The sequence below is a fragment of the Prionailurus viverrinus genome, chromosome F1, assembly GCF_022837055.1.
Source record: "Prionailurus viverrinus isolate Anna chromosome F1, UM_Priviv_1.0, whole genome shotgun sequence".
NCBI classification, from domain to species: domain Eukaryota; kingdom Metazoa; phylum Chordata; class Mammalia; order Carnivora; family Felidae; genus Prionailurus; species Prionailurus viverrinus.
In genome coordinates, this window is record NC_062577.1 from 57,619,177 (window position 1) to 57,639,968 (window position 20,792).

At 46.8% G+C, this 20,792-nt stretch overlaps 1 protein-coding gene across 2 annotated transcripts in view; it reads right to left on the bottom strand.

The window, feature by feature from the left end:
• UCK2 (uridine-cytidine kinase 2) overlaps positions 1-20,792 on the bottom strand; it is a 104,789-nt gene that overhangs the window by 40,674 nt on the left and 43,323 nt on the right. For both annotated transcript variants that reach the window (XR_007148195.1, XM_047840713.1), the window contains exon 2: positions 162-321. Coding sequence is in view for 1 of the 2 variants with exons in the window: in XM_047840713.1 (XP_047696669.1) it covers positions 162-321 (160 nt within the window). In the remaining variant the exon portion in view is untranslated. The remainder of the gene's footprint in view (positions 1-161; positions 322-20,792) is intronic.

The window sequence follows — 20,792 nt, forward strand, 5'->3', positions numbered from 1 at the left end:
ATGTGTGATGTGTTTCAAAATGGCTTCTTTAATATGAGCCCCACCATAACCCCGCAAGGTATTTAGTAATCCTCCCTTTTACAGGTGGAAGCAGGTTCCAAGAGGTTAAACAACTCCCTCAGTGAACCAGCACACAAACACACCTTCAACTCCTGACTCACCCGGGTGATCAAAATTGAACTGGCCCTTCAAGGCTTTGGCCTTCTGCTCCGAAGTGAGGACACGGTAGAAGCTATCCTGGCTCAGGATAACCACCTGCTTCTGGCGACAGTCCACCTCATTCTGTCCCAGGAGCTGCACAATCTTAGCACAAACGGAAGACTGGAGGAGAGAACAGAACACCAAGGATTAAAGAGGAGTGCAGAGTCACTAACTCATGAACATGCCCTAAGCAAGGCCTTCTGGAAGGAAAACTCCAAAGGCTACCATCTTGTATGATGGATTAGAAGGTTAAAAGAGAGAGACAGCCTGCTGAGAGGGAAGTTTGGAGGTCCCAGAGTCTCTTCCTCCCTTTCCTAAATGTGAGCAGTAAGGGAGATGATTCATTTTCAGAAATACCAAAAAAAAGCTGTGCTGTGTAGTTAACGGTAGGTTTACAACCTATTGGAAATATGTACGAATCCCGCCAACAATGGGTATCCAACTCTTAGACACTTCACTTCCTGGTTCTTCTTCTTTTTTTTTTTTTTTTTTTTTTTTCCACCTTTTATTTATTTTTGGGACAGAGAGACAGAGCATGAACGGGGGAGGGGCAGAGAGAGAGGGAGACACAGAATCGGAAACAGGCTCCAGGCTCTGAGCCATCAGCCCAGAGCCCGACGCGGGGCTCGAACTCACGGACCGCGAGATCGTGACCTGGCTGAAGTCGGACGCTTAACCGACTGCGCCACCCAGGCGCCCCCCTGGTTCTTCTTTCCCTCTCTGTTTGCGGACTTAGTTTCACAGGCCATACAATGAGCATGCGCCAAAGAACAAAGGGAGGAGGGGCTGAAAGTCTCTGGGTCACCACAGGGAATGTACATTGTTACAATCAGACAACTTCTTGCCTTACGTGGGCATAGGGGACTTCCGGGTCAGTTGTAACCTCTGTAGTACTCAGCCAATGAGGAACCAGGGGAGGGACTTGCCTCTGTAGTACTCAGCCAATGAGGAACCAAGGGAGGGACTTACACGCTAGGAGATAAACTGTCTGCTGTAACTGCTTGTCCATCATCAGACACCTGCTCTTGCAAAACAATGATTGAAGCCTCGCTTCACTGTGCTCCGAGTCTCCACGTCCCTCCTTTGATTGGGTCGGTGGGCTCATTTCTCACGCTAAACACAGCTTACTACTCTCAGGTGTCTTCAGGGACAGCAGCAGAGAGGAGGGCAGTCATTTCTACCTCCTCTTCTGTAAAGTCTTTTCTAGAGCCACTAATAAAAACGAACGCAAATTTATTTATCCCTGCTTGTGCTCTGGCATAGATACACAAAACAGATAGAAAGTTGAAAGAGAGCACACTGATGATGCGCAACGGGCCTCATGAAGTGATGGCACGTCCATGTAGAATCAAAACCGCAACCAGATAACGTGGCCAGTTAGCAGTAGGGCCAAGGTCACGGCTTTCAGCCCACTGAGTGGGTTACTCTTGCTCTAGTGCATAGCCGTGGACTTGTTCACACTCACGGTGGAGGCTTCTTCACAGATGTTTGCCACTACTTACGGACTGGAATGACATGGGACACAAAACATCACCAACACCTAAAACACTGGGGTATCCCAGCTCAGAATGGGGGAGCCAGAAGGAACTCAAACCTACATGCTTTGTGTTGTGTGGCTCGCAAGACACAAATCTACCTGTAACATTGTCACAGGTAATAAGAGACATGGATTTAGTCCTCCTATTTCTGGCCAAGAGTTCCTAAAACCCCTGCATTTCCTCAGGGAAGAGCAGCAGGCGACAAGTGTCTATGTTATGTTAATGAGGTAGCCTTTGGAAAGCACCAAAGGAGAGGGGCTGGTTGCCAGGGGGACCAAGCACGTGATTAGCAGGTTAGAACTTTCACTCCCACCACCCTGACCTCCAGGGAGAGGAGAGCAGAGAGGAGAGGGGCTGGAGGCTCAGTCAATGGCCAACACCAAGGACAGAATCAGTCATGCCTATGTAATGAAACTCCATACAAACCCGAGTGGATGGGGTTTGGTGAGCTTCCTGCTTGGTGAACACGTGCAAGTGCGGGGACAGTGGCACACTCAGAGAGCACTGAAGCTGCACTCTCGTTCCACACCTCGCCCTGTGCAAGCATCTCCGCCACCTGGCTGTTCCTGAGTGACATCCTTTTATAACAGACTGGTAACTCTGGAAGTAAAATGTCTGGGTTCTGTGAGCTGCTCTAGCAAATTAATCAAACCCAAGGAGGGGGCCGGTGGAACCTTCGATCCATGGCCAGTCAGCCAGGAGCACAGGGGACAACCTGGGCTGCCCACTGATGCCTGAAGTCAGGGCAGAGGGGGTGGAGGGCGGTCTTGCAGGGCTGAGCCCTTAACCTGCGGGACATGATGCTGTCTCCAGGTAGACAGTGTCGGAATTTACTGAGGTGAGGGGGCACCTGGGGGGGGCTCGGCTGATTAAAGATCCGACTCTCGATTTCAGGTCAGGTCCTGGTCTCACGGTTCGTGAGTTTGAGCCCCAAGTCAGGCTCTGCATTGACAGTGCTGAACCTGCTTGGGATTCTCTATGTCCCGCTCTCTGCCCCTCCCCTGCTCCCAAACTCTCTCTCTCTCTCTTAAAATAAACATTTTAAAAAATTTAAAAAAGACTTATTGAGGTGAATTCTCAGATACCCTGCTGGTGTCCCAGAATTGCTTATTGATGTGGGGAAGCCCCTCCCCCACACACAATGGAATTGGAATTGGGTATAGAACCTAATATCTACCTTTTCCCCTCCAATAATATACACACTTCATAAAGAGAAAAGCGTAAGAACAAGCACTTTCCAAAGAATGAGGCAGTGAAGGACAGTATTTACCAAAGAGCTCATTTCTTTTTTTTCCATTTTATACAGAGATTAATTTAAAGGTAAGAATGTCGGGGCGCCTGGGTGGCTCAGTCGGTTGAGCGTCCGACTTCGGTTCAGGTCCTGATCTCACGGCTGGTGGGTTCCAGCCCCACGTCGGGCTCTGTGCTGACAGCTCAGAGCCAGGAGCCTGCTCCGGATTCTGTGTCTCCCTCTCTCTCTGCCCCTCCTCTGTTCACACCCTGTTTCTCTCTTTCTCTCAAAAATAAACATTAAAAAATTAAAATAAAAATAAGAATGTCTACATTACCAAAAAAGCCTGCAAGCCATAGCCACGCCCCCTTCTGGAGTTGGCTGACCTAATTACAAGAGGTGGAAAATAGTGGCATAAAGATTTCTTGGGTTCGGTCTTGGGAGCTTCACTAATGAACCTGTTTTACCAACTGGCTTTAACAAGGTAAAACAGGAAACTATAAAAAGTTACATTTCTCACAAGCTGTGCATTTGATTCGTACAAGCATAAGGAGAACCGGCCATTCCTGTTGCCCTAGTCAATCCATGTGAAACTGTTTTGCACAATATTTCCTGTTGGACAAATTGTAACACACAACCAAATAAGGATCTTTAGGGGCACCTGGGTGGCTCAGTCGGTTAAGCGTCTGACTTCGGCTCAGGTCATGATCTCGCAGTTCGTGGGTTCGAGCCCCGTGTTGGGCTCTGTGCTGACGGCTCAGACCCTGGAGCCTGCTTCACATTCAGTGTCTCCCTCTCTCTCCACCCCTCCCCTGCTTGTTCTCTGTCTCTCTCTCTCTCTCTCCAAAATAAATATTTTTTTAAAATTAAAAAAACGTAAGGATCTTTGAGAGAACAATATTTTGATAATTCTTAATTATTTGAGAACTACTTTACTTTTCTGACAACTCTGCACATTAATAGAAAAACATTTAAAATAGGATTTGTGGAACAGGAGCTATGTCGGCAAAAAGAAAAAATCATAGAAAGGTAAAACTTGCACATGACTTAAGCTAGATTCAAAAATGAAAACATCATGAGAATCAAAGGCTCTAAACAATTATAAACTATATGTTTTTACACAGGTATGAGCCCATAATTTCCTTTCCCTAACTTCCATCTGGTTCTTTTTTTATTTTTTTTTTAATTTTTTTTTTCAACGTTTATTTATTTTTGGGACAGAGAGAGACAGAGCATGAACGGGGGAGGGGCAGAGAGAGAGGGAGACACAGAATCCGAAACAGGCTCCAGGCTCCGAGTCATCAGCCCAGAGCCCGACGCGGGGCTCGAACTCCCGGACCGCGAGATCGTGACCTGGCTGAAGTCGGACGCTTAACCGACTGCGCCACCCAGGCGCCCCGTTCCATCTGGTTCTTACATCCTAAGGCTAAGGGGGGCCCGGGCGGGGGTGGGGGGGGTGGGTGGTAAAACCTACACCTACACCTTTTATTAGTAGATAGAATTACTTTTGCAAGTCCAAAGGACAAAAATGAAAAGAGGGATTCATGGGACCAGCTATATTTAACATATCTGGTGATTCAAACCATGGTATTTTTTACTTATAGTTAAAACCCACTACATGTTTTTTAAAATACAGAGAGTAATCTCTCTTCTACCAAAAAAAGTATATATAAAGAAGTGACATTGCCTAATTTTACAGGTAAACAGTCATTTCCCTTCACCCAGGTACAACCTAGAACAAATGGATGTAACCCCAATCAAATCAGGTTAATGGGCACCTCTGGAAAGCCAGTGTTTACAACGACTTCTCAGCAAGGATAAAATATGGCTGTTTGGGTGCACAGCTACATGTCGTAGGCTCCATGCTCTTTCACGGACCTGTTTGGCGACCCTGCTTGCTACAAATATGCCACCACCACTGCCTATAACTGGTTTATTTAAGTCACATCCTAGGCCCAGTGCTCCATCACAATCACCTCTGTAAGTCACAAGTGCCATCCTTCACGGACATGGGAAGCTGGCGAGAAGACTTGCCCACAGTCCTGGTTCTTTTCTTCCCCTCAACCTAAAAGGTAGTCAGAAGTCCCAAGGCAGAAATCCTCAACACCACTGCATGCACCAGCACAGAAACACTTGCCTCTAGGTCAATCTAGATTTTCCTAGGACGGTAAAACCTTGGTTTGCGAGTGTAATTCATCCGGAAACATGCTTGTAATCCAAAGCACTGGTAATTATCAAAGCGAATTTCAAGAACCCTTGGCTCAGTGGGGATCACGTGGCGTTCGGCATCGTGCACTACTCCTACCGCAAGACGTCGCTTGTTCATCAGATTAAAACTGATGAGAAATGTCGAGACGCTGGTGTGGCTCAGTCAGTGAAGCGTCGGACTCTTGATTTCAGCTCGTGTCATGATCTCACAGTCCCGGAGTTCGAGCCCTACATGGGGCTGTGCACAGACAATGTGGAGACTGCTTGGGATTCTCTCTCTGCCCCTCCCCTGTTTGCTCTCTCTCTCTCTCTCTCTCTCTCTCTCTCTCTCTCAATGAATGAAAAAACATTGTAAAAAGATTATTAGAAATGTTTGCTTGAGGGGCACCTGGGTGGCTCAGTCGGTTAAGCGTCCAACTTCAGCTCAGGTCACGATCTCACGGTCCGTGAGTTCGAGCCCCGTGTCGGGCTCTGGGCTGATGGCCCAGAGCCTGGAGCCTGGTTCCGATTCTGTGTCTCCCTCTCTCTCTGCCCCTCCCCCATTCATGCTCTGTCTCTCTCTGTCTCAAAAATAAATAAACGTTAAAAAAAAAAATTTAATGAAAAGAAATGTTTGCTTGACTTGCAGAACACTCACAGAACAAGTTACTCACAACCCTAGGTTTTACTGTATTTTCTTCCTTGTGGAACTTACTTAAAATGGCCCTTAGAGGGGCACCTGCGTGGCTCAGTCAGTTAAGGTCCGCCTTCGGCTCAGGTCATGATCTCACAGTTCATGAGTTTGAGCTCCGCGTCGGGCTCTGTGCTGACAGCTCAGAGCCTGGAGCCTGCTTCGGGTTCTGTGTCTCTTCTGTCTGTCCTGTGCCTCCCCTGCTCATGCTGTCTCTCTCTCAAAAATAAATAAACATTTTTTTAAAACGGCCCCTAAAAAACCTAGGCAGCTGTTGAATCAGGGGCAGCAGGTACACAGGAGTTCCTTCCAGTTTTCCTCTACTTGTGGATGGCTTTGAATTTGCGCACAGAGGCTCCACTTTGCCAGGAGTGAGTGGTCTTTGCCTTATCTAAGGTCCTCTTCTTATGTCTCTTTCATTTTAACACCCCTTTCCCCTAACCCTGCCTTCTTCGACAGGACGAAATGAATTGCGAGGTGTCTCATTCCCTCAAGAAAAGAAATAGTTCATTAATGATGAGCGTTGGAGACGGTCGTGAGCTTACAGAAAGCTAAAGGTGGGCGAGGACGCAACAGCGGGCTAACATTTAAAAAAGCATTACAGTCACAGAAAGACAGATACTGCAGGATCCCATTTATAGGAGGTTTCTAGAGTAGTCAAATTCACAGAAACGAAGTAGAATAGAGGCCGTGGGGGGGGGGGGCTGGGGGGAGGGGGAACTGGGGAGTTAGTTGTTCAGTGGATATAGTTTCACTTTTACATGAGGAAAATTTCTGGAGATTCGTTGCCCAGAGATGGGACTACACCGGATACTAATATGGCTAAGGCGGTAAATTTTATGAAACAGGTGTATTACCACAATCATTATGCGCAATCATCATTATTAATTATAACAAGAGCAAAACGGGCTGTTTCTTCTTTACTGGTACTAGGCTCAGTATTTGGAAACCATCTCATTTACTTATTACAACCCTAGGTGATAGAAATTATTATCACATGCACTCCACCGACGTGAAGATGCGTGGGAAACAAAGAAGGAAGTGGCAGCCAAAATTAAATTTTCTTATAATCTGCAAGCCAGCCACTGACAAATACTTGAGACAGGCAGAGTGTAACATTCCTCCAGGATCTCTCAACTGTCTTAACGTTAATGCTTTGCTAGAGGAAGAAACCGCCTTAGCTTGACAACTGCTAGGCCCCCAGGATCCATGGAATCTTCTTTAGCATATGAAAGTCCTTCTGGAAACTTCCCTCGCCTTTACCTCCCCCCCCAGATCCCAAGTATAGAATCAGTCACTGCTCACAATCCTGGGACAGCTCTTCCTGCCCATGGGTCCTGTCCCTGTGTTTTAATAAAACCACCTTTTTGCACCAAAGACATCTTCAAGAATTCTTTCTTGGACATTGGCTCCAAACCCCAACATTCTCTACATCAACAGGTTACATGACTTGCCCAGGGCATGGGTAGTAGAGTCAGGATGCAATCAGCCCAGCCGGTCTAACCCAGAGCTCACCCTCTTATTGGCTGGCACCCTCTCAGGCAAACAGACTTTGCCCACGGGAGCCAGAGCGGAGCTTAATTTTCCATGGTCTCTCCAGATTCAGCGCAATGTATCCAGAATATATTTGGTTCTTGCCACTTCTAGCATATTATTTTAAAGGTGAATAAGCTAGCCAGCTAGTGGGTTGCTGTCTGAATACAAAGTGAAGGTCAACATGAGGTTATCTTTAGAAAAGGGGGTGGGGGAGGAATATATATTTGTTTATATAATAATCGGTAAAGGGGATGTACAATTTCTTCACTTGAATGGCATTTTGAAGACCTCATTCCCTTCAATTCCATTACAACAAGATGTTGATATCTTATCTCTTTTTTTAATCTAATGAGGAACCTGAAGCTTACAGAATCCATCAAGCTAAATGCCTTGCTCAAGGTCACAGAGCTGCATCTCAAATCTCAGGTCTTCTAACTTCAAATGCCCAATTCTTTTCACTCTTCCAGAACAAAAGCCCCGACACTCTCCATAAACGTACGTACTTACCTTCGGAGAACAGTGATGGGGGCAGGGAACTCGTTAGAAATAGAGGACGGTTCTGTCCCGCTGCGTCATTAAAGTCCACATAATGGTAAATTTCATAGAATTTCAGATTAACTAAAGGCAGGCAAGTGATATATGTATTGAAAAGAAGCCGAAAGTACATACACACATGCAACTGTTCTCGAGATTTAGAACCTAAACTTGGAGTCTGTTCAAAACAATCTAGCTGTTTAGAAGCCAGGAACTAGGAGAGCCCCAAAGGCTGTGTAATTCTGAGAGCAGGCCAACGCTGGACCTGCTGATCCGGCCAGTTCACCAGATGTGAACAGTGTGCTCGACTCTTAGAGAGACAGACTTCCCATTCGGGAAGCCCCGGGAGCAAGCAGGCAACACGCCCTTCCAGCCGGCCGGTTCCAGCTGAGAGGCCACAGGTTCCTTGAGGCCACAGGTTCCTTGTACTTACTACCATAGGAAGGATTATTTCTCTAAAAAAGGATTCTTGCAGAGAGAGTGGCTCAGACAGCCCAGACACCAACTGCTATTTCTAGCGTGCGTGTGTGTTCAACACACATACACACATCTAATTCTTCAGGTCTTCTGTCCAGTTCCGACGCTGCCGAATAAGTAAAAGAAACAAACCAAACAGGACGGCTGAACTCTGGGTCGCTTCTTTGCCAAGAACTCTCCATCTCAGCCCTTAGCTGCTGGGAAGGTGGACAGAGATGAGCCAGAAAGCTCAGAGTAACGTTAACTCAGCACCGAGGAGTTCGTGAGTTTCTGATTTAGATCTTTGTGCGTGTGTGTGTGTGTGTGTGTGGTGATGATGGAGGGGGTGGTAGTAATTATATTATGGCTAGCAGAACCCATGTGTAATGCGTGGGTACTGGGGCCATCCAGGACACCAAGACTGGATGTGTCTTCATGCTGGGTGCGTCCCCGGAGGAATGGGCCAGTATTTCGCACGGGCAACTTTACGGAACACAAAGGGACAGGCTGCCCTGCATTTAGGAATCCCACCAAGGTGCCTGTCCCACTCTCGGTAAGCTGCTTCAGAATCGGGCAGAGGGCTGCTGAGATGGAGAAAAGCCTAGTAACCACCCGAGCCAGGGCTTAAAAGAGCCAGCCAGCTCCAGGAGAAGTGAGTGGACTCCTCATGTCGCAGCCTTAAGAATGGGATGGGGACGTCAGTTAACAACCTGCTTCGAACCTGCCACCACTATTAGCTAATCGAGCAAGAAGGCCAGATGCTTATTAGCCTCTTCGAGCAGGGGGCCCCCTCTGGCTCCTTCCCTCGGGGACTGTTCGCAGGTCACCCCAGTTACTCTTGCTGGCAGCCTTCTGTGACTACCATGAACTCAGAAATACACTGCTAACTTACATGGTGTCCAGCACGGCCCTCAGACATGACCTCACTCCTTTGGGGGCAGGGGTTTCTCCCCCCACAGTGCTGAAGCTCTAATTTACGGGCATGAGAGAACCAAAACGCCAGTGGTTTGGCCTGGATAAGATAAAACACATCTCAGGGGCGCCTGGGTGGCTCAGTCGGTTGAGCGTCCGACTTCGGCTCAGGTCATGATCTCGCGGTCCGTGAGTTCGAGCCCCGCATCGGGCTCTGTGCTGACAGCTCAGAGCCTGGAGGCTGCTTCGGATTCTGTGTCTCCCTCTCTCTGACCCTCCCCTGTTCATGCTCTCTCTCTGTCTCAAAAATAAATAAACGTTAAAAAAAAAAAATTTAAAAAGGGGCGCCTGGGTGGCTCAGTCGGCTGAGCGTCCGACTTCGGCTCAGGTCATGATCTCGCGGTCCGTGAGTTCGACCCCGCATCGGGCTCTGTGCTGACAGCTCAGAGCCTGAAGGCTGCTCCGGATTCTGTGTCTCCCTCTCTCTCTGCCCCTTCCCTGCTCACGCTCCGTCTCTCTCTCTGTCTCTCAAAAATGAATAAACGTTAAAAAAAATTTCTTTTAAAGGTAAAACACGGCTCATACATGCTGATTTGACTCCCAGCCCGACCGCATGGTATCAACAGGGAGGGGTTTCTCAACGCTCCCTGGTAATATCCATAAGGCCATCCAGTCTTGGGGTCCTGGATGGCCCCAGTACCCATGCATTACAAGTGGGTTCTCCTAGCTAGAATACAGTGACTACCACCTCTCTATCACCCCCCCCAACACACACACACACACACACACACCAGAAACTCACTGAATTGCTATGTAATAAAAAGGTCTTAGATACAAAAAAGTAGCCACAGGTCAATCCAACGTACAACCCCTGGAGCACAGAGATCACCTGTGACTCAGCGTTTACTCCCTGAGTCTGGCAGGACTTTGGGGGGGGCAGGGGGAGGGGGTGCTCACTCAAATGTGTATCACGGTTACCACAGAAAATCTCTGAATTTATCGAGCAGACCTCTTCTTCCTTCAGAGCTGGAGTTTCTAAAAGCATAACATGCCCTGCTCATTCTTTGCACCAGCCTCAATTCTGTCCTAAAGGACATAACGCACTCTGGCACAGACCAGCTAGCTGCGCACCCAAATCTCAGTCCCTGAGTTTTAGCTGGACACGTGGCCCTGATTCCCAGCAGCTTCCCTCGCGGCTCTTGGGTGATTGTGCTAAGTTCGAACCAATTCAATGAGCAGAAGTGTGAAGCAGGAGCTTCCTGGAATCTCCTTTAAAGCATCAGGGTCCCTCTTGACTCTCCTTCCTGTTGGCTGGAATGAAGACTGGACAGCTGGAGCATAAGCAGCCACTTTGTAGCACTGAGGCCACACCGACTAAAGGTAGTGGATCAGCTAAATAAAGGAGTCCCAGACTCAAATGGCAGAACTGAGAGAGGATGGGAGATCAATCATCTTGTTTAAACCCTGTCGTTTATGGCTTTCTGTCATCTCCAACTGAAATGACCCTAATACTGACGTCCACCCCCACATACCCAGTATACCTCAGTGTAAATGTTCTCCAGAGAGCTGGGGTAATCCTCCCATCCTGGGCCACGAGGCTACCTTATTCATCACAGGAGCCACAAACATCTCATCACCCAAGTCCATGTGAGTTTTAAAAGGTGGAGTGAGGACCACTTGCCTGACCAATGTGCCCAGACCACTGGGCACCTCTCTGCCACCTGCCAGCCTCTATGTGTCTGCCCTGACGTGTCAGGGCAGAACTCAACATCTCCCCACTTTTCAGTACTTGTTTGTGCTGCAGGCTGAGCTATCCACAGAGGAAGCAGTACCCAGGAGGCGGAAACCCAAATTATAAACAGTACCAGGTAAGAAATTCTCCACAATAGAAGCTCTCAGTTTTAATTCCCGACCCTTCCGCTGGGGCTGCAAAGGTCGTTTAGCCTAGAAAAAAAACCCAGGTATTCGACTGCGTGAGAAAAATTCTGGTTGATCAACAGTCACCAAAATAAACATGTTCCCAAGACCTTTCGGTGCCCTGTCCATCTCATTAAGCCCCATTCCTAGGAAAGACTCGTTTTAAGGACTCACCTCTGGGTTCATAAAATTACATGTTTGGCCCTGCTCTCCTGAAGTCACGAGCTCTTACTGACAAAGCCCATCGATGAGCACTTACTAACCGCTTAAATGCTTTAGAATCAACTGGGGGAGGGAAGCCCTTCAGCTCACACTTAACAGCTGCACAAAACGCACCCAATGCAACTGTTCTAAGGACTTTATAGATACTCCCTTATTTAATCTTCAAACCAGCCTTAGAAGGCCGGTGTTCTCATTACCACCATTTACATAGCAGCCGATGGGCACAGGGTAGGCAGGTTACACAACCAGCCTAAGATCAAACAGCTAGGAAGCAGCTGAGACGGTCCTCAGGCTTCAAACTCAGGCAGGCTGGCCTCAGGATACATGCTCTTAACCGGAACACATACTGCCTTGCCTTGCCTTGCCTTGCCTTGCCTTGCCTTGCCACACCAGAGGCGGAATCCTTCTCTGTTCCCAAGGGCCACAATGACCTTACCCACGCAGGTATAGCACCAACAAAAATCACAATAAACAAGAGCTGCCAGGAACACGATGCTCTCAGCAAGGCTCTGCAATTTCGTCCCTGCGGGCTCTGTAAAGCACAGGCTTCCTTAGAAGTTCGTTTTTCTAGGGCGTCTGGGTGGCTCAGTCGTTTGACTGTCCAACTTTGGGTCAGGTCATGATCTCACGGGTCAGGAGTTCGAGCCCTGCGTTGGGCTCTCTGCTGTAGGCGCAGAGCCTGCTTTGAACCCTCTGTCCCCCCTCTCCTTGCCCTTCCCCTGCTCATACACGCTCTCTCAATAAATAAATAAAACATTAAAAAAAAAAGAGGTTAATTTTTCTGATAAATATTTTACTAGGAAGAGGGCAAGACAAATCACCTCTGATCCCCTACGATTCATTCTTTGGGAGAAAATGGTATTTAAGTACAAGCCAATGGAGGCCAGACTGATGCTCTGCGGAAAAGGTGAGCCCATACAGATGTTTTCGAGCAGAAGTGAGCAAGGTCTTTAAAACCTCACCACATGACGGGGCGCCTGGGTGGCTCAGGTGGCTGAGCGTCCAACTTCGGCTCAGGTCACGATCTTGTTTTCACGAGTTCGGGCCCCGCATCGGGCTCTGTGCTGACAGCTGGAGCCCAGAGCCTGCTTCGGGTTGTGTGTCTCCCTCTCTCTGTGCCCCTGCTCCTCCCCTGCTCGTGCTCTGTCTGTCTCTCTTTCAAAAACAGAATGGAAACGTTAAGGGAAAAAAAAAAAAAAAAGAGTTGTGAACTATGAAATTAATCCAAGTTAAAAAAAAGAACAAAAACCTTTTTTTTTTTTTTTCAACGTTTATTTATTTTTGGGACAGAGAGAGACAGAGCATGAACGGGCGAGGGGCAGAGAGAGAGGGAGACACAGAATCGGAAACAGGCTCCAGGCTCTGAGCCATCAGCCCAGAGCCCGACGCGGGGCTCGAACTCACGGACCGCGAGATCGTGACCTGGCTGAAGTCGGACGCTTAACCGACTGCGCCACCCAGGCGCCCCAAAAAAAACCTTCTTAACAAATAAAACCTTGCCACATGAAAACAGGTGCATGCACACTGGCGTGTTATGAGCTGGCAAACCCCTGATTCAGAATCAGTACAGAGAAAGGGTCATAAATTCCTACCCTCTTACCGGGTACCAAACTCACAGTGAGATCAGTGAGGGTTACAGGAATAGGAGTGTGTGCATGGAAAAGAGAATCCAGACTGGAGTGCACACCAGGGCTACAACCATGTAAGAAGCACAGGTAAACGTGACGAGGAAAATCTGGAAGGCAAATTGGTCAAAACTGAAAATTCCCGTGGTTCTTGGACATCCTTTTAAAGGAAAAAAGCGAGGGGGAGGGGCGCCCATACTCCTCACATACAGCCAAGTGCTAGTTTTCTCCACAGCCTACTTAACAGCTGCCTCCAAACAAAGGGCAAACAGCAGGCAAGATAGGACTGTGCTTGTAACTCAAGTGGCAACCAGGCCTCACAACTGGATTAAAATGATTCAGTACAAAACAATGACGGATTTCAGCCTCCTCTGGCTGATTCTGAGCCTGAATATGGAATTTGCGGATGTGTCTTTGCATCCCCCACAGGGTAAGTACAAAAGGCACCAACACACACACGCGCATGCGCGCACACACACACACAGTCTCTTGAAAGTATCTAGGATTACTCTAGCTTTGATGACTGTTGCTTATGAAGCCCTCTTGGAAAGGTGGGAGCAAAGAGGAAGCGTGCTGGCCGCTCAATTCTTCCCGCCCCGTGCGTGCAAGATTGAATCTATTTCCTTCCCCTTTCACTTGCGGGTCAAGACCCAGCAAACCAAGCCCCTTGTCTTAGGAAAACGTCCAAACGACATCTTTGGACGAGGCAACCCCACAGCCACCCACCTGCTGCAGTCTGGCTTACTGAGCGAGAATAATACTGCCCATCACAGAAATTATGACCCAGGACTCAAATTCCTCCTGAGGGACAGACACAGAAAGTTGACTCTCCCCCCGTTTAAAAAAAAAAAAAAAATGAATAGGATAAAGGAGAGCACAGTATGCCAGTTGGATCCTCTGCTGAATCTTTCCAAATTGAAGGCCACACGTGGGTAAACATTCAATGAGGACTTAACAGCCCAACTCGGCTCTGTTGTACCAACTATATTTGGGTTAACCCTTCCTTTCCAGCAGTCCTTATCCACGCTGTGGAAAACCAGAAGTCAAAGAATCGGGTTATCAAAAGTTTTGGGGTTTTGTTTTTAATTTCCTCTTTAGGTCTCCTCCGGCACCCATGCCTCACCAGGGAAAGGAAACCGAAAACATGTGCCAAGAACCCACTTCCCTTCCTTTTTGAAAGTCTCTTTTAGTGTCTTTGAAAACTCAGTATTTATTCTTCAAACCATTGAAGAAAGGGGTTCAAATCTCTGTTCGACTCAATTCCTTCAAGGTATCCCTTCTAGATTTTGATGGATTCATCCCCCCCCCCTCCCCCCGGGGCTCTCAAAACTCCTCTGGACTCAAAAAATAGAAACTACACAGGCCATGTTACTCTACAAAGGACGGTAAGTTTACCACGGTGAAAGTCACCATAAATTGTCAGGGCTAATCTGCTACGGGCAAGTAAGAGGAGTTAAAGAAAACATCCTTTGAAGACAATGATTTTCTTTTACTAATTTGTGGAACGAAAGCTACTATCAGTAAATACAGGACAAGCTTCTATTTTACAGCCACACAAATATGTCCAGTGGATCTGACAAGGGCACGAAATGCAATTCCATGGAGGAAGGGGAGCCTTTTCAATAAATGGTGCTGGAACAAGGACATCCACAGACTGACATATCAACCTTGACCTAAACTTCACAGCTTGTATGAAAATGAACTCAAAATGGACCACGGGCTTATGTAAAGCAAAAATCTATACAATTTATTAAGAGAGAAACACAGGAAGAAGTCTTCAGGATCTAGTGTTTAGCACAGTGTTCACAGGCTTGACGCAAAAAGCATGATCCATATAAAGGGAAGTTGATAAACTGAATCTCATCAAAAATAAAATGTACTCGGGGCGCCTGGGTGGCACAGTCGGTGAAGCGTCCGACTTCAGCCAGGTCACGATCTCGCGGTCCGGGAGTTCGAGCCCCGCGTCGGGCTCTGGGCTGATGGCTCAGAGCCTGGAGCCTGTTTCCGATTCTGTGTCTCCCTCTCTCTCTGCCCCTCGCCCGTTCATGCTCTGTCTCTCTCTGTCCCAAAAATAAATAAACGTTGAAAAAAAAAATTAAAAATAAAATAAAATAAAATAAATAAAATATACTCTGTAGAAACATGCTCACTTAGAATGAAACAACAAGCTACAGATGGGGGAAAAAATAATTGTAACACACATGTCCAACAAGGGATTAGTATCTAGAATACATAAAGGATTCTCAAAACTCAACAGTAAGAAAACAATACAATCAGAACATGGGCAAAAGACATGCAGAGGCTTTTCACCCATGAAGAGGGTACACAGATGGCAAATAAACACACGAAAAGATGCTCGACATCATTAGCCATCAGGGAAATATAACTGAAAATCAGGACTACCTATCAGAATAGCTAAAAGAAAAAAAAAAACGGCAACATCAAATACTGGTGACGATGGAGAGAAAATAGATCAGTCATACACTGCTGGTAGAAATGTAAATAGTTGATCTACTCGAGAAAACAATTTAGCACTTCCTTTTTATTGTTTAATTATTTTACATTTTTAAAGTCATCTCTACACCCAACGTTGGGGTTGAACCGATGATCCCAAGATCAAGAGTCATCTGTTCTACCGAATGAGCCAGCTGGACACCCCCAACGATTTGGCACTTTCTTAAAAAACTAAACATACAACTACCGTAAGTTCCTGCAAATTGCACTCACGAGCATTTATCCCAAAGAAATGAAAACGTGCTCACCCTGGAACATGTACACAAATGTTCATAGAAGCTTTATTCGTAACAGCCAAAACAGGAAACCACTCAAATGTTCTTCAAGGGGTAAATGGCAAATTGTGGTACCTCCATGCCATGGACCACTACTTAGCAATGAAAAGGGACAAACTACTACCTGTATGAATTTCCAGATAATTCTGCTAAGGAAAAACAAAGCAAACCCAAAACATTACATCCTGTATGATTCCATTTATAGAACATTCTAGAAATGACGATTGTGGAAATGAGAACAGGTAGGTGGTTGGCAGGGATGGGGGGGTGGAATGGTAACACAGAGAGGGCAGGGGTGGCAACCAATGCATGGCATGAGGCAGCGACCTCAAAGTGATGACAATGTTCTGTATCTTGTCTGTATCAGTATCCATATCCTGGCCCTATCCTGGCTGTGTTTTGCAAGACATTACCATTGGGGGAACTGAGTAAATGGTGCGTGGGATCCCTCTGTATCACTTACTACAACTGTACGTGAATTGACAATGACCTCAAAAACAAAAAGATGACCATGCATCTTCTGCAATGTCTTTTTTTTAACACCAGAAATTCAAGCTCTCACCTTTCAAAATTCTTTTTTCCTCACAAACCCCAAATAATTAATTGGTGTGGAGCAATTGTATTCTCTGTGTGGGACAGACATGAGTTTGAGGGGGATAGGGGGAGAACAGACTGTTGTGGGTTGAACCGTGGCTCCAAAAAAGATACAACTATGTCCCCACCTTCAGAACCTGAGAATGTGACCTTATGTGGAATAAAGGTCTTTGCAGATGTAACTAAGGTTAAGGGGCTCAAGATAAGATCATCCTGGATCAGGATGGGCACTGAACCCAAGGACAAGTGTCTTTACAAGAAACAGAAAAGGAGGGGCGCCTGGGTAGCTCAGTCAGCTAAGCGTTCAACTTCAGGTCATGATATCACAGCTCATGAGCTCTAGCCCTGCATGGGGCTCTCTGCTGAGCCCGTTTCCCTTTCTCTCTGCCCACCCCCCTCATGCTCTCTCTCTCAAAATAAATAGACATTGAAAGAAAGAAAGAAAGAAAGAAAGAAAGAAAGAAAGAAACAAACAAACAAACAAACAAACAAACAAACAAACAGAAAAGGAGAAAACAGAGACACACGACAGAGTGCGATGTGAAGACAGGGGTAGAAATTGGAGGGAGGCATCTATAAGCCAATGAGGTCCACCAGCAGCCAGGAGGAAAGCAGAGAACAAACAGATCTGCCTTCAGACCCTCCAGAAGAAAGCAATACTGACAAACCCCTAGATCTGGGGCTTGTGGCCCCCAGAACTGTACGAGAGGAAGTTATGCCACCAAGTCTGTGGTTCTTTGTTACTGCAGCCCAAGGAAACTAATGCACCTGTCACTGTTTGGTGGGCTCAACTTCTCACTTCTTTTTTAAAGTACGTACCTATCAGTCAATACTTTATTTCGTGTTTTGTTTTGTTTTGTTTCAATAATTACTTTAAGTAATCTCTAGACCCAACATGGGGCTCTAACTCACAACCTCAAGATCAAGAGTCACATGCTCTTACCAACTGAGCCGGCCAGGTGCTCCTTCTCTCTCCTTTTTAAAAAAAAAAAATCTAACATTTATTTATTTTTGAGAGAGAGAGAGAGAGAGAGAGAGAGAGAATGAACACAAGCAGGGGAGGTGCAGAGAGAGAGGGAGACACAGAATCGGAAACAGGCTCCAGGCTCTGAGCCGTCAGCCCAGAGCCCGACGCGGGGCTCGAACTCACGGACCGCGAGATCGTGACCTGGCTGAAGTCGGACGCTTAACCGACTGCGCCACCCAGGCGCCCCTCTCCTTTTTTAATCACAGAGGATTTGAGCACCTTCAACTTTTTTTTTTAATATTTTAACATTATTTATTTATTTTGAGAGACACAGAGACAGTGTGAGTAGGGGAGGGGCAGAGAGAGACGGAGAATCCCAAGCAGGCTCTGCACTATCAGCACAGAGCCAGATGTGGGACTCGAACTCCCGCAACCATGAGATCATGACCTGAGCTGAAACCCAGAGTCAGACGCTAACTGACTGAGCCACTCAGGAGCCCCTCTCAACTCCTATTTTTATATATTCCTAGACCCAATTTTTTTCTTCTTCCAGAGGATATATGCCATAAGGACGTTCATTTCACTTTATACTCTTTTCCTACAGAATTTTTCCTGGCGTCTGCTCTAACAGTAAACTATTGCTCGCTGGCATTTTCAGGTGTCTACTTCATCCAATAGCCTGGTTAATGATTACCCCGCATGCTGAAGCTCCTGGGTGTTTCAGTCGGTTGAGCGCCCAACTCCGGATTTCGGCTCAGGTCGCGATCTCACAGTTGTGGGGTCTGGGATCGAGTCCCGTGTCACTTAAGATTCTTTCTCTCCATCTCCTTCTGCCCCCCACCCCCAAGACACACACTCTCTCCAAAAAAAAAAAAAAAAAAAATTAAAAAAACAAGAAAGAAAGAAAAAAAAACTAAAACTGCACAGCACTGGACTGAATCTGCAGTTGACCTGGGGACGAAGAAATTGCTTCTAGGTCCAGCCATGTGCTTTAGGGGCTTTAAAATGAAAACAATTAGGGGCGCCTGGGTGGCTCAGTCCGTTAAGCGTCTGACTTCAGCTCAGGTCATGATCTCGTGGTTCGTGAGTTCAAGCCCCGTGTCGGGCCCTGTGCTGACAGCTCGGAGCCTGGAGCCTATTTCCGATTCTGTGTCTCCTCCTCTCTCTGCCCCTCCCATGCTCATGCTCTGTCTCTCTGTCTCTCAATAACATATAAACGTTAAAAAAAAATTTTTTTTAATAAATAATAAATAAATAAAATTAAAACAATTATTAGGCTGCAGATATGTAAAAGTGTCATTCAAGAGAACTTTTGCATTTTGATAGAAATGCCCATAAGCTTCTGAGCAAGACAGATTTTTTTTTTTTAAACGTTTATTCATTATTGAAAGAGAGAGACACAGCATGAACAGGGGAGGGGCAGAGAGAAAGGGAGACACAGAATCGGAAGCAGGCTCCAGGCTCTGAGCCATCAGCCCAGAGCCCGACGCGGGGCTCGAACTCACGGACCGCGAGATCGTGACCTGAGCTGAAGTCGGACGCTCAACCGACTGAGCCACCCAGGCGCCCCAAGACAGATTTTTTAAGAAGATAGACCAAAGCTACCCACTTACCACATAGTTCTAAAAGGCGAAAAAAGCTACCCGCTTACCACATAGTTCAAAAGGCGAAAAGTGGGTCCTCCGGAGACAGGTTGGGCAGGACCTGGCTTGATTCCTGATGTTACCACAGCCCCACCAGTCACCCCTCAAGCAACTCAACCTCTCCGTCTGTTAAAAGCCTTCGTAGCAGTGAAGACTGGTGTCCCCTCCACAAAAGGGTGCTGGGTGCTAACGGCCTGATACACACCAGTCAGTGGCTAACAGAATACGTGTTCTATAAAAATTATTCTGTTCCCTAAGACCCCTCAAATTTTCACTGTTATAGATATCTCTTGGAAACAGCCTATCAAGAAGCTTTCATTGTGTAATTCAGTTGAAGACTTTGTGTTTCATGCCCATATGCTTGATTTTCTTCATATCTATCAAAACGATATTCTCTAGCTCAGGATTCTATAATTCGTCCAATCTTGGTGATCTAAAACCTGAACTGAGGGGCTCCTGGGTGGCTCAGTCGGTTGACGTCCGACTTCAGCTCAGGTCATGATCTCGTGGTTCGTGAGTTCGAGGCCCGCGTCGGGCTCTGTGCTGGCAGCTCAGAGCCTGGGGCCTGCTTCGGATTCTGTGTCTCCCTCTCTCTCTGCTACTCCCCAGCTCATGCTCTGTCTCTCTCTCCTTCAAAAATAAATTTTAGGGGCGCCTGGGTGGCGCAGTCGGTTAAGCGTCTGACTTCAGCCAGGTCACGATCTCGCGGTCTGTGAGTTCGAGCCCCACGTCAGGCTCTGGGCTGATGGCTCGGAGCCTGGAGCCTGTTTCCGATTCCGTGTCTCCCTCTCTCTCTGCCCCTCCCCCGTTCATGCTCTGTCTCTCTCTGTCCCAAAAATAAATAAACGTTGAAAAAAAAATTTTTTTTTTAAAAATTTTTTTAATTTATAAATAAATAAATAAATAAATAAATAAATAAATAAATAAATAAATAAATATAAATAAAACCTGAACTGAAATTCTGGATTTTTTTTTTTTTTTGGAAACATTTATTCAGTTTTGAAAGACCCAGTGTGAGTGGGGCAGGGGCAGAGAGAGAGAGAGAGAGAGAGAGAGAGACGGAATCCGAAGCAGGCTCCAGGCTCCGAGCTGTCAGCACAGAGCCCGACACAGGGCTCGAACTCATGGACCACAAGATCATGACCTGAGCCAAAGTCGGATGCTTAACCACCTTGTACCCCTTTTCTGTCTTTTTTTTTGTTTTTAAAGTCCTCCCCCCTAGTTTTTCCATTTACTTTTCTTTTCAAGGTGGTCAGGTTTTTTCCTTCTTTTCGGGTTTTCAGAGATAGTATCTCCATCACGGTACAAAATTTAAAAGGCATAAAATAGCACAGAGCACAAAGTCGGCCTCCTTTCTACCCCGTGTCCCAACTGCCGAATTCCTGACTACCTCCTGGCAGCCACTGTTTTTCCCTTTTGTGCACATCCTTTCAGAGGTGGTCCCTGAATCTAAAATCCTGCACGTGGCAGCGTCTGGGTCGCTCAGTCAGTGAAGCGTCCGGCTCTCGGCTTCGGCTTCGGCTCAGGTCATGATCTTGTGGTTCGTGAGTTCAAGCCCCGCACTGGGCTCTGCGCTGACAGCAGGAGGCCTCCTGCTTGGGATTCACCCTTTCCCTCTCTCTCTGCCCCTCCTCTGCTTGCTTGCTCTCTCTCTCTCTCTTTCCAAATAAATTTTTAAAAACTTTTAAAAATGTTTTAATAAAATCCTATGGGTGTATGAACTGTTCAAACCCTAACACAATGCCGTCT